Genomic DNA, 23294 nt, shown 5'->3' on the forward strand with positions numbered 1-23294 from the left:
TTTTTCGCACCTAAAAGAAACGAAAATTTTTTGACATTCTTTTTGTATGTATAACAGCAAATTCATTAACAGAGAGTGTTTTTAAGAAAAATGTTTCCGAACGTTATTGAATTTTTTTCTTAAATTCAAGTGTAATGTGTAAAAAAAAAGTCATTAAACAACAAAACAGTAAAGATACGCCTACAATAATTATCAAAATGTTGTAAAGACAAAATTTACAAGAGAAAATCATAGAAACACTTAACAATCTGTACAATTTCAAATAAAATAAATTAGTTAAAATTTAATTTCCTATTAGGAAACTATAAATAAAGCAAATGCTATTGCAGATATGGTAAAATGAAAATATGATTCACAATATATTCATTCATTCATTCATTCATCATAAAAACTGGCAAAATTGAGCGGACTCTATTGATCTCAAGAATTTAGTTAAGAAAGACTGATTTAAGACTTTCTATCGTACCATAAAAATACCAGTAATTCGTGCGATTCTAGCGTAAATTTTCTCCATATAAATTTAATATAATTCTATCTATGTATTGTTTGCTGAAGACGGCGGCTTATTTTAATAAAATCTCTTCTGTATTGGTGCTTTTAAAACACGCGGTTAGATTAATCTACAAAAGGAATAACCTTACTCTTAGTCACCATTTATTTATCAAGTTGGGTTCTCTTCCTGTTTTGCTATAAAACGCTTAGATTTTTCTTTTTAAAATCGGGACATTTCGCCATTCGTCACACCAATAGACTTTGTGTTAATTGGAATCACCCCGTAACTGTTTCTCGTTTCAGAACCGTTCATTTATGCTTTTACAATTATGGCATCTTGCATATTTAAATGGCTTACCGACTATGTGAGGAAAATTAAAGCATTACCTAAATTCTAAAGCGAAATTAAAAATTTAATTGTGAATATGAGTCACACAGCCATTGAAAACGATTTTCCAATATTATTAAATATTATATAATTAACTTTGAATCCAGTTCTTTTTCTTAAACCTATTTTGAAATGTTGGGGCGGTATGCTGATTTTGTGGCATGAAAATGTTGAATATAATAAATAAGAACTCCCATATTAATAATTAACGTAAAGAAAATAATTCTGTACGACTTTAAATTGATTAACGACTTTAAATTTCCTAAAAATACCTACAAAATGTTCATTTTCCTCTAGAAACCCCTATATATACATATGTATATTATATGTGTTTTTTTAATCTTGATGAAAATAAAAATGAAATATAAAATTATAATCTTATTTTGGCAGATTTTTTCTTTTTCCTTTTTATTAATTTTCGTCCTGGAAATAATTTTAATATGATTTTTTTTTATGATTTTAATGCGTGTTATATTTTTAGCAAATATCATAAAATTATACGATTTTAGTTAAATAACATTTTAATAAGGATTAGAAGCATATTGATTTCTAAGAAAAAAAAAATATTAAAAATAAGGTTTTTAGATTTTTCTTATTTTTCTTAAAACTTTCTTTTTTTTGAGGAAAAATTTCTTTTATATTTACATTTTCATATTTTTTTTTATTGAAGCTTAAATCCTATACGAATAGTTATATCCTGAAATATATGCGTGTGTCTGGACATATTTTACCAAAATATGTTTTACGTAGGGTATATTAAATAGAAAACTATAATAATATTAAAATTAATACTTTCTTAAAAGAATTTGTTCAGCATATTTATTGGCTAACATAAATTTAGCCCATTAACTGAAAGAAGTTCCCTTAACTCGGAATATTTTAATCAATTTTTGCAGACTATAAATAAATAAAATTTGTAATAATTAATTGCAATTATTTTATAGTTAATTTTATTATTTAATAAAATTTTAATAAGAATTAAATGAGAAACATAAAAAATTTTCAGTTTTTTAATTTAAAATTTCATGTTTAAGTAGCAATTACACGGAAACATTAAATCTGACGTTAGCCATTGAACAAAACGTTGCTGTAGCTGCAGACAAAATCTCATTTTCCTTCCTTTAATCCTTTAGCTACAGACGCCCGAGTTTCCCTCTAACACAAAGAAATTTTTTTCATAAAAAACTCCAAGGAATTACTTCTTTAGTGATTTTACACCAATAGAGAACTACTTTGAATAATTACAAACGTTTTTTGTACTATATTCAAAATTCAATCGAAATTTAAATTTCGATGAATGGTTGCCAATCAGTTTTTATATTAAAGGATTGAAATGCAATTAAGAAATCTTTGATTTCTTTGATTTTAAAATTCCAATATTAAAGTACTTCTTTCAACATAAATTATTTCTAATTATAATCGTGATTTTGCAAATATTTCTATCACTGGAATTGTCAATATCACTGTTTAAATTGAAATTAAATTTTGAGGAAGGCAAATTACTTGAAATATATATTTTGCTATTGTTCTGCAATAAAAAAAAACCAACTACAATTGTGAAATATCACTGTTTAAATTGAAATTTAATTTTGAGGAAGGCAAATTACTTGAAATATATAATTTGCTATTGTTCTGCAAAGAAAAGGATCGCAAACCATTAACTAATTAAGAAATTTTTACTCAAACTGAAAAATCGTGTTGAATAGTGGTTAGTAAAACTTTGAATATTTTTAGAAAATAAAAATCAAATAAAGCAAATTGCTTAATTCTTTTTGTACCCGTTTCAAATTGAAGCTTTAGCTAATATTACAATTGATTTTGATCTAAATTTTGATTTTTCTTAAAAATTATTAATGATTTTCCAAAGGTTCCTAACACGTTATCAAAATTTTCTTATCAGAATTTACAAATATGTTAACAATTCAAAAAGAAACCACTTATTGTTATGAAAACCGACCACAATTAGTTTCACTTATAAAATCTTATTAAAAATGTTACAATAATTTTTGCAAAGCATTTGTATAACAGTATACTCGTATATACAACAATGTCTTATGCACATTCAGATACAAAATCATTTAACAGCAACTGTAATATCATTTTCTTAAATTTACACGGAAAATTTTTTGTCTTCCTTTCAAGGATATTCTTCTATAGAATCACCAAGCACTACAATTAATTTAAATCCCTCATATAATATACAAAAACATCATTATCTTCATTATATTCATTTATATTAGCTATTGAAAATAATATTTTCATTATTATCATTTTTCATTAGAAAATTTTTTGATTAAAATTTGTATATTTGCCAAATTTACAAATTTATCTAAAATTTTTCATTTAAAAAAAATAAACACGATAAAATTATCGGAACTTTCTTAAGAAACCTTTAGTAAAATTTTCCATTTCTACTTTTCTCATCACAACTCATTTTAAAATTTCCACAATATTTCTTAAGAAAAACAGAAAATTTACAATATTTTTTCAAGACTTTGAAAATTTTTCAATTATAGTAACCAAAACAAAATTTAATGTACAAAACATAACAGAAATAACAAAACATAATAAAAAAAAAAACAGAAATTTGAAAAAATTTCCTAAAATTTCACTGACAAAAAGAGAGAGAAAAATAGAAAGTTTATGACAATTTACAATAGAAATATTATTAAAAAAGGATGTACGGAAAGGAAACCATTTTAATGTTGTATATTTTATAATTGAAATCACAAGCACGTAAACAATCTTTCACAAATTTTAATAGAAATTTTGACAAAATGTATAAGAAAATATATTAAAATGTATATACATGAATACATACAAATGGATTGGTAATGTATGTATATATAAATATAATGTGTATGAAACTTAGCACACCATTATTAGTTCAAATTTCACTTATATTTTCCTTTTTCTAAATGATATTCCGTTTAATTTATTCCAATCTACATTTCGTCTAATATTCAGTGAAGAACTATGTCTCGTGATGTGATTCTCCATTCAATACGCCCTTACTGAATGAAAATACATATCTACTGAAATCAATGTATTGGAAAATGTTTAAAATTGAAGTGATGAAACTCCTTAACAACAAAATAAATTAAGAAATTTAAAAAGAACTCACAAGAAGGTCAACGAATCACTTAAACTGCACTATTCCAGTTTCAAACCAATTAACAATATTCGAGCATTATAATAAGTTACAACAAGGGTTAATATACTTCAAAGGTCGAAAAATTTCTTAAGTATATTGTCCATCAAAAAATTTGTCACCATAAATCATTAAATTTTCATTTAAACTACTCTCATTTTTCATCAAGATTATGCAAATATTCACATTTTTAAGCGCAAGGATTATAGTAGACATTTGAATTCAAAGAATATTTTGTATTCTTACTTGTATATTTTTTAAAATTTTCCCTACTCATATTTTCTACTTTTAAATTATAAAAATAGCAATTTAAAATTATTTTCATTTTCATATCATTTAAAATATTTTTTTTGTCTTCTGTGAAAAAGGAAAATTTTTTCAGGAATTTTCCAGATTTTTTAATTATATTTTGCCCCCTAACTTTAATTTTCACAGGTTTTTTAATTTTAACTATATAAATGTATTTTTTTCTTCATCAAATTTTAATTAAATTTTATGGAACGAAGTGGAATTTCTTGTTAATAGATTTCTTAATATTTAAAGGAGAAAATTCCTCTGTATTAACCTGATGGGCGTATACATAAAAGAAAATTGATAATTTAATTAATTGTTATTGAATTTTTTTTTTTATATTTATATATAGTCATATAATATAATCTTTATTAAATTTAATAGGTAATATAGCTTAAAAATTATTTAAAAAGAAACACTTGTTCATTAACCTTAATAACCAAAATAATTAGGGAAAAGATGACTCCAGCTAATATACAAGTTGAATTATAAGGTTTATTAAGTAAATAACGTGAAAAAATAAAGGAATGGATGTATGTAATTGGTTATTCACATAGCAGGTTCATTCATAGAACGGGTGTTGACTTTGAACTTAACACGAAGAGAATATAATTTTCATATCATTTAAAAATAAAATGCATATTATAGTAAAGTTCTAGTATAAAATTGAAAAATTATTCAAATTTAAAAGTTTCAGTATGCAATTCAATAACATTGGGCACAAACCAATGATTTACACTTTAGTAGCACTTTTCCCTTCAACAAATGAAAATATTCCTTTAAAAAACAATCTATTACATAAATTATTAAAATTACTTTCATACACAAAAATTTGTCAAAATTGCATACATTTAGGATGAGAAAAATAAAATTAAAAGAAGTGTTAACATAATGCTCGAATTCAAGAGCCGCGTAAGATAATAAAAAAATAACTAGATGTTTTGATGGCATGGTATTCAACGTTAGCTTTCTGTATTTATAGAAATTCGGAAAAGCTTGAAGTTTCGAAAGTTTAAAGTCCAAAAAATTCAAATTTTACAAATTTCGATAGACGATAACTTGAGAAGGGGTGGAAAAAAATTGGTGAACGGGCGGATAGAATGAAACTAAAAGGGATTTCTTTTTTAAAAAATTTTTTTAAAAATCATTTTTTCGAGAACCTAAAAGTATGCAAATTTTTTATATATTACTCTTTATCAAAAATATATTCATAAAATAATTACATATGAATAAAAATCAATTTTATAATATTTATGGATTATTATTATGGAAAATTAATATCCATAATGTTAAAATGTAATGATTCAAATAATTATGTAACAATATCACGGTATCAGACATAGTTATATAATATTGATTAATACGATTATTACAACCTCATTATAATAATTAAAAAATATGGTAATAATTATAAGATAATTTAATAGATTTTTAATAATTAATCTAAAACAAATACAATTAAATTAAAACCTACAATTACTCTTTAATTAAAATTGGATTAATGGAAATTTTTTTTTGATATTATATTACCAATTAAAAATTCCTTTGGCATAATCATAAATTCGTAAAATTTATTCACCATTTTTGTATTTACCAAAAAAATATTAAAATTAAATTAGAAGTGTTTTTTTTTATTTTAATAAATATTTTTACATTTCTGATCACATAAATAATTATTTTAAAATTTGTATAATTAAAAATTTCAAAATATTTTTAAAATTTGGTTTTGATTTTAAAAAATAGTTTTTAATCATTTAAATTTTTGATAATATTTTTGCTCGCATTCGGTACGGCGTGAAAACCGTTTAGAGCTAGATTTAATCTAAATATTAATGAAACACAAATTCTCAATTTTAAAACTGTTAATATTTTTAAATAAGAAAAAACTTACAAATACAAATGTTGCACCCTTCTAACCAAAATATTAATAAAAGCCTTCAACTATAAAAATTTTTAATATTTTTGTAGACGACATTATAAAATTTTTATTACAGTTATACTATATAACAATTATTAAATAAAAATAATAAATAAAAAAGTCAAGGTCATAAATACAAAGCATCATACATACATTTATAATATTGATAATTGTTACATCATCCATAACAGAGTCCACAATATATCATCGACAGAACCTCAGAGGATTATTTATACATTAAAAGCATATACGTACTTTATATACCGCAGAGAGAAAATAATATATTTGAAAGAATCGAACGAGAATATGAAATTTAATCCTTATATATATATATAGTCGAGGAGATTCCATTAAGTCATCATTATATTTCAAAATACCATATGATATATTGATATATATGTACGCATACCCAAAATTAAACATACGTTTACTTATAAAATAGTAGCATAAACTTACCTATATATATTATATAGTATTGGTTATTGGTATACACCATTTTTTAAAAAAAAAAAACCAATGACATAAAAATTGAATGACAATTCATTGATAGATTGATAGTTTTATGGAAGACAATATATTATTATTCATTACTTTTCAATGTTATCCTTCATCATGGTTTGTATCTTCTTCATATAAGAAAATTAAAATTGAAAAGTAGGGTGACATACATAAATATAGTTCACAAAAATTACTTTTTTAATTATATATGGTGTATGCAAAATATTGTATTTTCATTTAAAAATTTATTAATATTTTGTGTGAATGTATGTAGTATCTATATTTATGGTTTGAAGCTTAATTATTTTTTCGAAGATTTTCGTTAATTTTTAATATAAATGTAAAAGTTTGATTATCCTTTAAATATACCGAAATCAAAACCAAAAATATTTAAAAAAATAAATTTTTTGTGTTTAATAAATAAAATTTCAAATAAAATTTCATAAAATTCGCAATGTGTCAGGACAAAATTAATTAAATTAGTCAAAAGATTTAATAAAAAATTTCAAGTTTAGGAAAAAAAATTGCTTCCCATTTGTATATATTCGAATATAACTTTTTAACATTTAAATCGGAGAACTATAATTTTCCTGTATCTAAAAATTATAGGATGACGACATCGTTTTATTGTTTGCAAATTTAATAAAGAAATTTTGAGATTTCAATCATTACTATTCTTTTTACTCTCCCCCATCTTCTCTACATAAAACAACTCAATTTGATTGATTGACATTTAGATGGAAATTGTATTAGTTTCCCATATGTTATCCGTTATTTGTTTCGTATACATATGTTCGATTTATTTGAAATTTAAAAATTCCAATTAATTAAATAATTTCTTTTTTTAGAGAAACAAAAACAAAAATATCATGACAAAATAGCTAAATATTGTATAACTCACAGTATAATAGCAAAAGGACATAAGCATATATGTACATACAAAGATCTATGCAAGGATTAACTAATTAGTACTATGTCACACACTTTATACTTGAATAAAAACTAAGAAAGGCATGAAATAAGGGCCATGAACTAGAATGAAAATGACACAAAAGAAAAAAAATTTTTATTAATTTCAAAATTCTAGAATTTTAAATTCAAAGAATATTTTTCGAGAAATTTTACTCTAAAAAAAAAATTGAAAATTACATAGAAAACAGAAAATATTTTTATTTCTATCCTATATATACAATTTTTGTTAACATTATTGGCAGTATGCCAATAAGAAAGTAAAACTATAACCTTTATACATAAAATCTGTACTTTAAATTAATTCAAGTAAAAATATAAGAAAAAAAAAAATTCTTTCAAAATAGCTATACATAACAAAAAATCAATGCTATAGATCTATGATGAAAATAATCCGTTTCAACTCAAGTACGAAAAAATTTCAACAAAATAAATATATCAAAAAAATATAGTCTAATTGGATTTCCGTTGTTGAGACTTCATATTGAATTATAAGGGAGGTGTATAGGTATAATTTAATTCATTTAAGTAATTTAATATTTTGAACTTTAACATTTAAAATTCAAAATTTTTGGCTTGAATAACTTACAATTATAGAAAGTAAATAATTTTGGTATTTGAAATAAAATATTCTTGTACCATAAAAATCAAGTTAATAATATTAATAATAGTTGGAGTAAAATAAAGGCCATTTATATATTAATAAATTAAAAAATCATATATAAAATTTAATGGAATTTTATTTTATGAATTGTTTGTTTTTATTAAATTGAAATTATTTTATTATATTGTATATTTAAACGCAACGACTTCGTTTTAGTTATTCGAAGGAAATGTAAATATTTTCAAGCCTGTTAAATTAATAAAAATTTTATTTAATCACAATAATTTCTTTTAACTCAAATCTGAATCTGTAAGGACCAAAACTGCCTAAACCGAATTGGATAATGCTTTATTTTATTTCAATTTTGAATCCTTAGTAGTTTAATTTACGTTTTATACGTTTAGTAATATACACTTTAACTAATGCATTTTAAATAGTTCCCGTGTTTGTGGACAAAAACTAGAATTTTGTATACAAAAATTGAATCTCAACTTTGAACCAACAAACTGAATTTAATGCAATTGTCAACAATTTTTTGTAATTTTTTCTTACAATCTTATGAATTTTAAAACGTTTCTAATTTCTTAACAATATCTCCCGTTTTCTTAATTTTTTATTCAGACACAAAGAATCACTACAAATAACTTCTTTCAAATTGATTTTCTAGGTAGAAAAGTGTTCGAAATAGAAAATTCTTTTTTATTTTAAAGACAATATTTTTAAAGTGAAAAGTTCATGTAAGTCGAAAATCTAATATAGGAGTGGCCTGAAACTATTTTATTATTACAACTATTTTATTCAAAATATAATAAATTTTTAAATATTATCAATGTAGTTACAAGACATTATTTATATGAAAAAGGAATATTGCGAAAAAAAAATTTTCAATAGGAAATATTAGCATTTTTTTTTGAAAAAAGAATTTAAAAAAAAAATTATTACCCCGGAAACGGATGTATGTGTGTATGCAATTAAATTTAATAAATGATTCTCCTTCATAAATCTTAAATCAACTTCTTCTCTTTAGAAAGTCTTTATCATATATACGAGTAGTATACCAGAAAAACAATTTCTTTTTTTCTATTTGACCCCTTAATAATAAATTGTTACCATAAATTTAAAGCTAAATGGTCACTATAAATAACATTACAAACTTCAATTATTTATATATAAGAACTTGACTTATAGCAAATATTTTAATACCATTTCCTTTAGCATGCATAATGTAAATTTTACTGACCTACTAATGTTAAATTGTGGTATTTTGTATACTTTCTACTTATTATATTCCTGCCAATTACAAATTACCAAAAGATTAAAATATTGCTATCAAAGCCATTAATAAAAGATTTTATAAAAAAAGAAATTAAAATTTATACAAAAATATCTAATAATTTTATACTTAGAAAAATTATTGTAGGATAATGTGAAATATTTGGCATTAGAAGAAAGAAAGAGGACTTATAAAGAACTGATTTTCAATCAGATTTAACATTATCAAACCATCACTGAGTACTTGCCTTTTCCTATCTTAATATAAACTGAGATGATTATAATTAAAGATTATTACGCGGCAATTGGGCAAGCCAATTCTAGATGAGTAAACGAGGAACTACGTGCAACATCACCAGAGACCTGTACCGTATCAAAGATCTGATGTCTCTCAGTCGGAGAGAAATTGGAGCTATAATAAAGGTCATAATAGGGCATTGTCTAATTGGCTAACATTCCAGTAGGATGGCGAACATGCCTGCGAATGATCTGTACAGGAGTTTCTGTGACGAGGAGAAGGAGGAGGAAGCCCATCTCTTTTCCTCATGTTCTGCTCTGCCTAAGAACAGTCGGAGATGCCTTGGATTCATTTTCCTTTTTACAGACTAAGGACCTGGCAAATATAAATGCTAGGGATTTTAAACGGCTTTTAAAAGCTCGGGCTGATTCTTGAACGACCCAAGAATTTGTGACGGAGAATTTCGTAAATCCAAAGGTATCACAAGGGGCCTATCCAGCCTATGGTAATCGTGTACCTTATGGTAACCGTGTCAACCTAATCTAACTTATTTAAAGATTATTAACTGTTAGTATTGTCAATACTAATTAAATATACATAAACAAATCAAATACGCTTATTTATAATTGATTTTAAAATAAAATTTTTATTGGTTTCTTATACATTTTTCTTTACATTACATTTTCTACTACAAATAATTCTTTTTATACAAATAATATTAATTGAATTTTAAAGAATTTTTTTGTAATTTAAATCTCTAAATTTTACCCATCAAATGAATTAATATCTAAGCTACAGTGGTAAACTCTCAATAATTTCTTTTAATAGAATTAATTGAACATATTAAAAGCATAAATTAATTGAGTATAATTATTAAGAATTGCATATCCCTAAAGAATATTATTGGTACAGAAATCATATTAGTAATATGATTGTTGTATAGAACCGAAATAAATTTAGAAAGGAAAGATATGCAAATAAATTTGAAAGGAAAATAATCTATTATTGATAAATTTTAATAATTTATTTCAATAAATTAATCTTAACTAATTATTTTCGAAATATTTAATATTATTCATTTTAAATTTCATTTGAATAAGACCTAATTAATATTCTACCAAACTATTTCTAAATTTCTTTTGCATGCATTTAATTACAAAATGCAAAACTCAAATGGTAGACCTAAACTAAATGTTCTCTAAAATAAAAATGAGTGGCATGTACTCGGAATTTCGATATTTACCCTATTTCATTTAATTTGATTAACAGGAACTGATCAATGTGACACAAGAAATTTTAATTATCGGGTATTTGAACTAGATTCTACTTGTTAAAAAAACTTATAAAGATTTAATTAAAAAATGTTTAAAAAAAATTGTAGAAAAAAAAAATTTTTTTTTTACCCTTTTATTTTTAAATAGATCAATTTAATTTACTATAAAAATTTCGATACATAATTTTTCTCAAAACTATTTTTAAAACTTTTAATTACTTCAGACATATTAAATAGCTCTTAAATTAATATATGTATGTGTACATAACCTATATAGTTAAAAAATAGAAATTATGGGTACAAGGTACTATAGTTTAAAGTTAATTAATTTAAAATCAATTTAAATTCAACTTGAATATTGTTGAGGTAAAAACTTTTAATTTTTTAAAGAAACTTTTATCATTAATTTTCAGCACACTTAATTTGATATATAAGATTTTATAAAAAATTTCATGCCAAGTGGAATTATATTTAAATATGTGCATACTGTGTAAATCATACCCAAATAAGTTGAAATTTAGTGTACAATAACAAAAGTTTTTATTTAGTTCTCCCATTTTCATCTTATTTAATGAAAACTTTTCTAATTTCTATATAGTATTTTGTTTAAAGAAAAATTAGAGATGAAAATTTTAAAAGTTTTTCATTTTCATATAAAAATATAGTTAAACAAATATTTACTAAAAATATATATATATATAATATTGAACCATGAACTACTTATATACAAACAAACCAATTTACAATTTTAAAAAACGCTTAAAGACAAACCACTTAATACTTGAAAGTCATTTAGATTCAAAAATAGAAGCAAACATAATACAAATAATTGGGCAAAAGTGGTAAAACATAAATCTTCATTATTAACTAGCATACTGTTATGGAATATAAGTTACAATTTAGTTGATAAATTATTATTGTACAATATTTATTTTTCAAAAAAAAAAAAAAAATTTTCTTATTTCATCTCATAAAAATTTTCAACTTTTCCATATAATTTTATTTCAGTTGAAAAACCGATTCTGAACACAAACTACATAATATATATATTTTTTTTTCTTTACTTAAAAGTTAAACAATAAAAACTGAAAATAAATATTTTACAACTACCCTTAAAACTGGGTATATTTTGTCACAGAAACCTCTTAAGAAACAAGTAAAAACGTTTAAGTCGCTATAAACTAACTGAATTATACCCTGCTCCTTGACAATTTGAAAGTTGTATTTGAAATATTTTGAATTAGTTTTGATTGTTGTTGGTAATTACTTGAATCTCGAAAACCACTCTGTATGATTTATATTTGAAAACACGACTACAGTACAAGTTTCATGAATCTAATAAAGTCAAATTTATTTTTCCCAAATTTTTAAAATAACAAGTCAAATTTATTTTTCCCAAATATTTAAAATAACAAGGGTATCCGAATCAGTTCAATTAGAACAGCAGCCGTCCTTGGCAAAAATTTGTGAAAATTTGGTGTCGATTACATTACTCATATTTGAGTTATCGTGCGATCGGACGGAAGGACAGGCGGGCGGAAAATTGTAAATCAATTCAGAATTTTACGCTGAGCAAGAATATGTTTATACATGACGACTCCTTCAAGTGATATACTAAAGTTAATATACCTTTTACTAAGGTGCAGAGTATAAAAATATATCAATTACTCTTTTATTATTATTCATGATAAATCAGTGATTCTAAAAAGATGCTTAAACAGCTTTAATTAAACATTCAAATAATTTTAAAATAAATATAGTAAATAGCTTGAACGCTTATAAAGATTCCTTTGCCTTATTGAATATTTTCTTAATTTTTGAAAAGATTTATTAATGATATCATAAAGCTTTAATTATCAATTTAAATTTAACAAAATTTGATTGTGTGCGTCATTAAGTACTAAATTTAAAATAGACAGATAAATTCAAGATAGTAGATCTTCCTTTGTTAAAATCTATTAAATTTCTTAATTAATCTAATGTCCAATTTAGAGGCACTCTTAAAAATAGGAAAAATATAAGAGAACTTCGAGTCATCGAGAAAAATACCTTCGTTTAAAAATCTACTAAAATTATGAGCAAAGTCTCCGAGAGTTTAGTAATACATTTTTTCAAGACAAAATTCAGTGTCGACTAGGGCCAGCACATAAATTAAGATCAGATTGACAAATTTTATTGAAAATGTCACTGTATATAAATTCTGAAAAGTGTTGTTTTATGCTTAAATTTCTTTAATTGTGTGGTTTTTTCGCGAAAGTAAGAAGGTTTTTATTATACCAATGCGAATATATCTTATGTTGCTTTTCATTGCAATAAATTCAGAGATACCTTAAAATAAAGCCTGAAAAAATAACTTTATAAAAATTTTTCAAATTAATCACATCATTTCATAGCAGTTAATATGAGATAAATAATTATTGAAAGAGGAAAAATTACAAAATTTAAAATAGAGCAGACTTAGCTGGTAAATCAATATAGCAGGATAATAGATTTCTAATCCCAAAGCTTTATGCTCAAGTTAACCATGTGTAAAAATACTTCATTTCTTTATTTATTAAAAAAAAAAAAACAAGAATTTTGTCCCAACGCTGCCATATGTTGTATTTTTAACGGAAAATCTTCCTGTATTTCTGTAAATGTTATTATTAAATTATTTTCGCCTGGAAGCATGCAATTTTTTATAAAAAATATTTTCTTTCAATTTTATTTATAACCAAAGAATTAAAGCAAAAATCTATCTGTGGTCATAGCATATTTAAAAAAAAATGTAAAAAATTTAATTTTATGAATCCATGTGCCTATAAGTTCATAAGTGTTATTTTTATTATGTAATATTTAGCTACATACATACATATATGAAAAATATATTACCTTGAATTTCAACACTTTTCCATTAGGTTTTTGTTTAAAAATTTAATAAACATTACTTTCGAAATGGAATTTTTACTTTCATTTTACTTTATTTTTTTTTTATTTTCCATGCATTTGTTTTTCTTCATCAAAATAATTCACTTATACAAAGTAATATAACAATCAGAAAGGAAAAAACTTTTAATGGCCTGTGAAAGTTTTTATCAACATGATAAAATAAAAAAAAAAGACGAATGTTTGTAATAAAGTAACACAGACACCATTAAAAGTAAAAATTAATTCGAAATACTTCAATTTACATATGAAATAAAAGTTTTCAGGCAAATTGACTTAATAGTAACAACTTGAACCTATATGATAAAGTTTTGGTATATAAAAGTATGGTTATGAATAAGAATTAGGTTCCTATGTGTACTATAAAATTTCTGTAATTTGTTACCTTACAAAAATTTTATTATAATTATTTGCTTCCGACACTCTTCAAACCTGATTTTTTAGTTTCATTGACCATTTCCATTCCTATAACAGCCAAAAACAAAATTTACCGACAAAATCCTCTTCAACAGTAATTTAGAATGTAACAGGAACATTTTACTATCCAGTTTGAAAGAGCGCAATAGTTGAATGCCAGAAATATTTTTTACCTAAAAACTTTGAATGAAATTTTATGACAAGAATTAGAAAAATGTGATTGATTTGAAAAGTTCAATTTCAAGAAATTTCTTAAAAATTACTCCAATCATTATAATACTCGTATCCGGCATAATAATTTATGAGACAATTTTAGAAATTTTTTAGTACATATACTCGAAATCCGGACGTCACCTTTTAAAAGTTGTAAAATTTTATTATTAAAATCTTTAAATGTTAACAAATCGGCTGAACGTAAGAAGTGGCGGCTGAACACCGTCGGTAAATCAAATCAGTAAATAACCTAAAAAAAAACTTTTAAAAATTAAAAAGTTCTGTAAGGCTTTTATCATTTGATAACTTTGATAAAATATTCTTTAATAAGCTTCCCATAATCTTTCCTCTTTTGTGAACAGATTTATAATATTACTCAAAATTTTTTTTACAATATTTTCCAAAAACATTTTGATTTTATTAACACATTGAATGTAGGACGAAAAGTGTGAGAAAAAAATTTGAGGTTAACCAATAAAAAAAAACTTATTTGACAAAGAAATATTTAAAACCTACTAAATAACTACAAAATATTTTACTTATAGAATTCTGGAATTTGAAATATTTTTAAATTATAAAAATTTGCACTTGAATATCCTTTTGTTTTTGATACTTTCAAAACTTACCGCATTCATCATAAAATTTTTGTTTTTTTTTATTTTTTTTAATAAAACATAAAATTTTATTTTTAAAAAGTTTTACTAAAAAAAATTTTTTTTTAATTTCCTTTATAAATATGTTTTTAAGGACTAATAATGAAAAATCTATACATATAGAAAATTAAATCAATGTTTTATAAAACAGCACATTTCCTCCTTAAATAAGTTACGTGTTTGCATAAATTTAGAGCTGAATAATGAAATCGATATTATTTTGTAATATATTTGCTTAAATTTAAGCGAAATAGTAAAGAAATATGCTTTAAAAGATTTGTAGTAAAAATTTTAAAAATAAAGAATGAAGTAGGGACTAAACGAACTAGCAAATCAACAAATTAGCAGTGGACGAAATAGTTTGCAAATTACTTGAGTTTTTCATTACGTCTTTCCAAGAAACAGAAAATCGAATATTGACGTTTTTAGCAAATTTTAATTGGTAATAATTCGAGGGAGGAAGAACTAGCAACGAAATTTTTTTGCGAGTATGTACACATTTGCCGGCCTTTAAAAACGAAAAGCTAGTTTGAGATAACGGTTTATTTGAAAATTCACTTCAAATTCACTTTCAGCCCTCCCAAAATTTTCAAAATTATATTTGGTAAAGTAATAATACTCAAATCTTGTATTTTCGCGACTTTGAAAAGCTATAATTTGTAGAGAAGTAGATTTATGGAAAAATTTTGTTCTAGAGATATATAATTTTGGCTCAGATGTACTTGCATACAAAATTTCAACTATGTCTGTTTCGAAAAGTATAGTAGTTTTGTAAGCTAACAGATCGACGAATGGACAGCAAATAGAATTTTTTAAAATTGTGAGAAAAACTAGTTGTTTAAAAACTTTCCGAATTATGATATTTTGATTTTAATAATTGAAAATCAGTTATTATACCTATTTACATGTAAGTTTGCAACAAACAGGGAAAGTCACCAATTTTTTAAAGTAATCATGATATGTTTGAAATAACCAAATCTAATATAACTTATCTAGTATAGCCTATTAAATTCTGAGAACAAATTCAAATTATTAAAACTATGATTTGTAAGGATTGCAATCATTTAATTTCACCCGAATTTAAGAGAATAGAGAAGTTTCCAGTGCATAAACAAGATTAAAATAAATTTAAAAAAAAAATGCTAAATAAAATTTTTTGATTCATTCAAACTAAGCTTGAACGATAAACTTTTATAACCTAATCGCCAAAACGTATACACAAATAAATTGTAAATAATTTATGAACGAAACCACAAACTTATTATTCTTATAAAAAATTCTATATATATATGAATACATCGACAAATAATTAAGACAAAAGCTACCGAATTTTCTTTCTAATCCCGAATTTGATGTTGTCTCGGCCAACCGATAAAGAAACGTTTTATATATTAGTTGAGCCAAATCTAATTTGTATTAAATTGTTCTTTAAGTATAGCTATACAGCCGTTCATTTCATATTCAGCTGTCACGGCAGAATATCTCAAATATGATATATACTCGTATATGTAAAAATAAAATCTTTCACATATTAATTTTATAATATATATGTAATTTAATTATTTTTACATAAAATTAAAAAATAAAATCCTTGAAATCGTTTTTCAAGGAAATTTTCTACAGGTAGAGATAACGTGATTGTAATTAAAATGATATAAATGTTATGTACTCATCATATACATAATCACCTTTAAGATATTATAAATCTCTTTAATATTTTATATATAATACCTTAAGAATATTTCAATATTAAAATTATATTTTAATTTAAAAGTATTTATGGAATCTTTTATACATTTATATTATAACACTATAATCTCTATATACATGTATACATAATATAATTTCGTGGGAAAATTCTCATAAATAATTTCAATCTAATATATATGAAACATTATATAAATTAAAAATAGTATGTAAATTTTAAAGAGGATTTTATGGATTTTTAAGGATTTGGAATTCTTTAAAAAAAAAAAAAATCTACCTTATTATATTCAGTGAGAACCATTACAATATTACATTATTATTTTTTTTATTATTATTAAAATACACCTGACAGCTACACATTAAATTCATATTTATAAATTTCAAGTAATAAGAAACGCTATATATATATGATTTAGCTATTTATAAACGCTTATTAAAACACATTACATTTTTAAGCTTTATTTGTATAGAAAAAAAAAAAAAATAAAATAAAAATGGAAAGAATTGCATGGGAAGGGAATAATTTGATATTTTTTTTTTACAAAAATTTTTTTTTTAAATTTTTTGTTAAAAATAATAATAATCCACTTACTGCATTCAAAAGCATGCACAATATGATCCATCCTCGTAAAAAGATTTTCATTTTAATTATTCCACCAGAGATGACCATATTGTTGCTGTTTTTCTTGATTTTTATATTTTTTTTATTGTTGTTTTTTTTTATTAATATTAACAATGGGCTGTTTATTTTATTTTAATGTTTTTATACTTAATAATATTATTATTAATTGTTGAGTTTTTATAGAAAATTAGAAATTTTTTTTTTTGTTTTCTGTTTAGAAAATTCAAAATCTTTAGGGTATTTAGACACTATCACCTCTAGTACTTTTTTGTTTTGTTTAGTTTATTTAAACTTTCACAACCTTACAGCAGCACACCTCTAAAAAAAAAATTAAAAGAAAAAAACAAATTCCACTTAACACTTATGATTTTTTTTTTTTCTGTTTCTCGTCACTTTTCTTAATTTTTTTTTACTAATTTTTTTAATTATTTACGGTAATTGTTGTTAAAATTTATTTTTGTATTTTTTTTTTGTTTTCGAATTAATTATTTTTGTATTACAGAATTTCCATAAAATAATTATTCAAAAATTTAAAATCCATAGTATTAAGTAAGAAAAAATAAAAGCAAAAAAAGTAGAGAAAGGACGATGTAGCTTTCAAATTGAATAAATAAATTATTTTACAAAAAAAAAAAATAAAATGAAAAAACTGATAAAAAACACTTACAACCTTACATCTAGAATTTTAATATTATTAAATTTTTCGTATTTAATCAAAAACAAAACAGAAAAATCCTTGAATAATAAGAAAATAACAATTTTTTTTTTTATTTATTCAAAAAAATATTTTAAATTTTTTTAGGCAAAAATAAAAAAAAAAAGTACAATTTTGATTTTTAATTTAAGTTTAAATTTTACAAGTTTTCCCGCCGCCCGAATATCCTTTATTGTATATATATATATATATATATTTCATTAAATTTAAATAAACAATTATAACAAATATTTAATTTTTTAAATTTCTTTTATATTTTATTCAAATAATTTTAATTTAACACACTTTTACTTTATTAACAAAAAAAAAAATTATTACCGTTTTATTATTAGAAAAAATATTTATTTTATTAAAAATTTTTCTCTTCTTATTTGAAGTATTTCAAATAACGGTTCTAGACCATCTGAAGTTAAATTAGAATTTACCAAAGTTTTTATATACAAAATTCACATTTTCAAAAAAAAAAAAAACCAAAAAACAAAATAACAAGTACTAGAAAAAAATTTTCCTTTGCCAATGTTACACATCCTTTGCTTTTTTATTATTTGAATAATATTTTATATATACATTTAACAGTTATTTAGAAAATTATAAGAAGAAATATAATATGAGAATGAAAATAGGATCATATTAACAACAGAAAAACAAAATGAAAAAAAAAAAAACCGAAAAGAAAATCAAAAAGCTTTCGTCATAATTCAACTATGTTACACACATATATATATTTTTATTTTGTATACAAAATACAGGATATTCATCTTTGGGTTACCAATTCACAATTTAAAATTGTTAAAAAGATTTCACGAGAGAGTCCTTAAAGAAACTTGATGGCTTAGGTATATGTAAACCTTATTTGCAAAACCTAATCCTAAACGTAGATGTAAACCTTAATCAAAAATATAAAACAACGATAAAGTTTTTGAGTAAATGGAGGTTACAACAGAGCCAAAATAAAGTGTTAATTGTAAATATTATCACTTATTTGGTCATGTTAACTATAAATAACTCGATCAATCAAATAATAAGATTCATTTAATGACTAATTAATTAATCACTATTTCAATTTATAAAATTAGTTATCTTAAAAGTTTCATTAATAAATTAAATTATTTTTTAATAATATAAAAGAAATTTACGCAATATAGCTGATTTATTTAAAAATAATCGCGCCCCATCTTTTTTTAATTATATACTCATTTTAAACCATAACTCTTAAATCATTATTAGATCTCACAATATTAGATCTATATTTTGAATTCAAGTTGAGATTTAAAATTAATTGAATATTATATAAGGTTCTGTTCAAAATGACATCATTCACAAGTTTGTTTAAATATAACACACACGTCATTATAATTGCTAATTAGGGAACAACAACAAGAACAACACAACCACCGCCAGCAAGTTCCAATATCAAGTAACCTATACAATAAAAAAAAACTAGTTATCAACCGATCCTCTTACTCAATATATACACAAATATCTGACACAGATGCCAGATCCTTACCCCGCACCGCCATCTGGACCGACCCCGTACCTGATCCCGTATTCGCACCTAACCCGAACCCGCACCCAATTCATATAATGAATTCAAACGAGAATGCTCTTGAAAGACTACACAAAAAATATCCCCCATAAAAGCAAACAAATAAGCAATAAGATGAAAATTTTTTAGGAGTTTTTCCGAGACCTCAAAACTACAAAACATAACATAAATCAAAATTTCGTTGAATTCATTTCGAATTAAAAAAGAAAAAATTTTTAAAAATTGTTGCTAAAGAAAATTTTGTTTGTAAGAAACAAAAGTTGCATATACATTGCGACGGGGTAATATTGCAGCAGTAAAGTCTTGCGCATTTTAAAAAAGCTTTCCATAACATATTTTATCACATATATGTATATTAAACAATACATATAACAGTATATCAAATATTACATGTAAATATTAAACGTACATATTTGACTTATATGCCAAACTAGCATGCGGAAACAAAACATATTTCATATTGTTATTATAAAATTGCCGATCTAATTTATAATGTTTCGAAGAATATTAAAAACAGAATATAAACTTCGTATTTTACTACATATATAATATGTAGTATATACATTATATATATACTACATATATAATATGTTTAACATATTTTTAATATGTTAAAAAACGTAAAGCTGTACATAGTTTTTCATATTACACGCTTTAATGTCCTGCAAATTTCGTTCTAATTAAAATGAAATTTTTGCTGAAATATTTTTATATTCTTTTTCATCGAAAATTTCTCTAGTTTTATACAACGTTACTATCAAAAATTCTATAGAACAAAAATTTTTTTGTACCTTTTCGTTATAATCCTCTAAAAATTTAATAATTTGACGAACAAAATAATTTGTATGCCGTTACGTCAATATGAATGCTATTTATATTTATACATGCCTCCGTCTCATACCATCACATCACGCCTTATTAGATTTCGTAATAACCTTCAATTTTCAAAAATTAACAATACACTTGGTTCAAATTACACTTAAAATTATTTGTTAATTAAAAGATATCCTTAAATGATGCCGAATGAACGGAATATTTTTTAATTTCCTTGTCTAAATTTTTTGATTTGAATTTTTTATTTTGTTTTTCTTATGTTTTTTACTACTCAAATATAAATTACAAGATGTAGTATAATCTGATATGCATGAATCTACACATGGGTACAATATTTCTTTTAAGTTTTCAAATTTCAAATCATCATTACAATCATCATTACAATCGACATCATTGTGTGAATAATGACGTCATAGTATTTTAATACTATTGTTATACATATTTTATAATATACATATAAGTATATCATCTGTATCATCATCGGTTTTATATAAAAACAAAACAAAAAAAAAGGAAATTTTATAGATCCCATTTAAAAATAATGAAAATACCGTTAATGTGTGTGTATGTAAATATATTTCTATTGTTCAATCACTAAATTTCCACGTATATAGGCGGACATTAATTGAATATGGGACTTAAAGGACATACATAGTACAATCTTATATGCATAAATTTATATTTTATTAATCAATAAATGAGTAATAAGAAATTTATAGCTTTCAATTAAATTATTATTACAAAATTTTTATTATGCAATATTTCACTTAAAATTTTATACACCCAAATAATTTTTTACATATAAGCAATTACATTTTACTAATTTCAATATAAAAATAAATAATACTACATTAATTATTGTAAATATAATAATAAATTGAAAAAAAAGTCAAATGTTCAATTTAACAACACAGTACCTAATTCATAAAACACATATATGATAAATAAATAATTGCAATTTATATATTAAAGGTTTTAAATAGAAATAAGACAAAAAACTTAGCTGATTTTAAAAATTAATGTATTTCGGATGATCAATTAGTAATTTTTGAGCAAAGTGATGTACCTATGCAGAATAAATTGAAGCCGTTGAAGTTGCGAGTCTATTTTAAGCCTTTTGTAATTAACAAAAATATTTGCAACTAATTATCCTTGTAAAGGATAGCAATTAAATAAATTAATTGTTTGAATAACAAAACAAAAGGTCCATTTAACTCTTTTCAAATTGTGGTTTAATTTTGAAATGGCACTCATAACATAAATAAAACAAATTACCATAAAACATTCTTTATCTTATTTATATAATATTCTAGAACAGTGCTCATATTTTATTCCAGAACTTAAAAACACTTGAGTGTTTTCACGTTCTGGAACAAAATATGCAGATAAGTGCAGCTAAGTCTGTAAATCTGAACAAAACGAACAAAAAATTAAAAAAATTTTCTGAAAAGTACAAATTTTAAAAAGAAGACTTATAAAACATTTGAGATTTTTTTCGTCGAGGATAGCGTAAGGTTCCCATGAGAGCCCAATTGCTCGTATAAAGTGTATAAAATTCATAGATATATATAATATACAATAACAAAATTTGTAAATAATTAACTTAAAAATATATAAATTATTCCAATACAAAATAATGATCAATCTACTTTTTTAACATATTCATCCAATAAAAGAAAAGAAAAAGTAGAAAACTGAAATAACAAAAATGATATAAGAAAAAAAAATTAAAGCTAATTTGATTTTAATGCGAAAAAAAAGTATGTATTTTAAATTTGGTTTAAATAAAAGTCCCTGACTACTGCCTTAAATTTATCTAATTCATTAATTTTAAATTCATTTTCTAATTCATTATAGTTTCTATACGCTATATTGTATATAGTATCTTGTCTATTAAATCTAATATTTGATGATAATATTCTTAACTTTTCAGCCGTTCTTGTATTGTAGTTATGATAGTTTTTATTGACGGGTGGTGAAATACATATATTTATGTTTTTATTTAGTATCATGTGTATTTGTGTTACCAAGTTGTATTTAATGTAATGATGCAGCGGCAAAATTTTGTGTTCTTTGTGAATATATTTTGTAGATGTTCTGTGTTTGTAGCCGAAAAGATTTTTTATTGCCTTATTTTGTAGTTTTTGATTCCCCATATGTGAATGGAGTAGGTAATGGTACTGTGAAACATACTATAATAAAGCGATCTTTTCATTTTTACAGGAACTCTATTATTAATTAGCGAAAAAACTTTAGCTATTCTTCTGGCCTTCTTGTTCTGCAAATACAAGAGACTGCTGTCAATTATAACGCCCAGATAATTATAAGCTTTAACCATTTCTAGATTCACAATATTGTATTTGATATTTATAGTTTGATTTGATCTTTTCTTAATTATCATATACTTCGTTTTTTTAATGTTAACTGTAAGTTTATGTTACTCATTTATTATCCAGTCATTTATTATAACTAGATCTTCTTGTATCGCGTTTTCTACTTGATTTAACGATTCGTGACTGTATATAATTGCCAGGTCATCGGTATACATGAAGGGATTTCCCCTTAATT

General features: G+C 23.2%; 1 protein-coding gene across 5 annotated transcripts in view; it reads right to left on the reverse strand.

Moving 5' to 3' along the window:
* The window catches only part of LOC129614125 (neuropeptide-like 1), a 64085-nt gene extending 45338 nt beyond the window's left edge, over positions 1–18747 (reverse strand). For 3 of the 5 annotated variants that reach the window (XM_055528527.1, XM_055528524.1, XM_055528528.1), the window contains exons 1-2: positions 18665–18747; positions 17602–17949 (exon numbers count right to left, since the gene is read on the reverse strand). In XM_055528527.1, the coding sequence (XP_055384502.1) occupies positions 17602–17679 (78 nt within the window). In that variant the 5' untranslated portion in view covers positions 17680–17949; positions 18665–18747. The other 2 variants (XM_055528526.1, XM_055528525.1) reach the window with 2 other exon arrangements.
* Positions 18748–23294: the final 4547 nt, after the last annotated feature.

Source organism: Condylostylus longicornis, unplaced genomic scaffold (genome assembly GCF_029603195.1).
Source record: "Condylostylus longicornis isolate FDR11 unplaced genomic scaffold, ASM2960319v2 ptg000101l, whole genome shotgun sequence".
Classification (NCBI taxonomy): Eukaryota; Metazoa; Arthropoda; class Insecta; order Diptera; family Dolichopodidae; genus Condylostylus; species Condylostylus longicornis.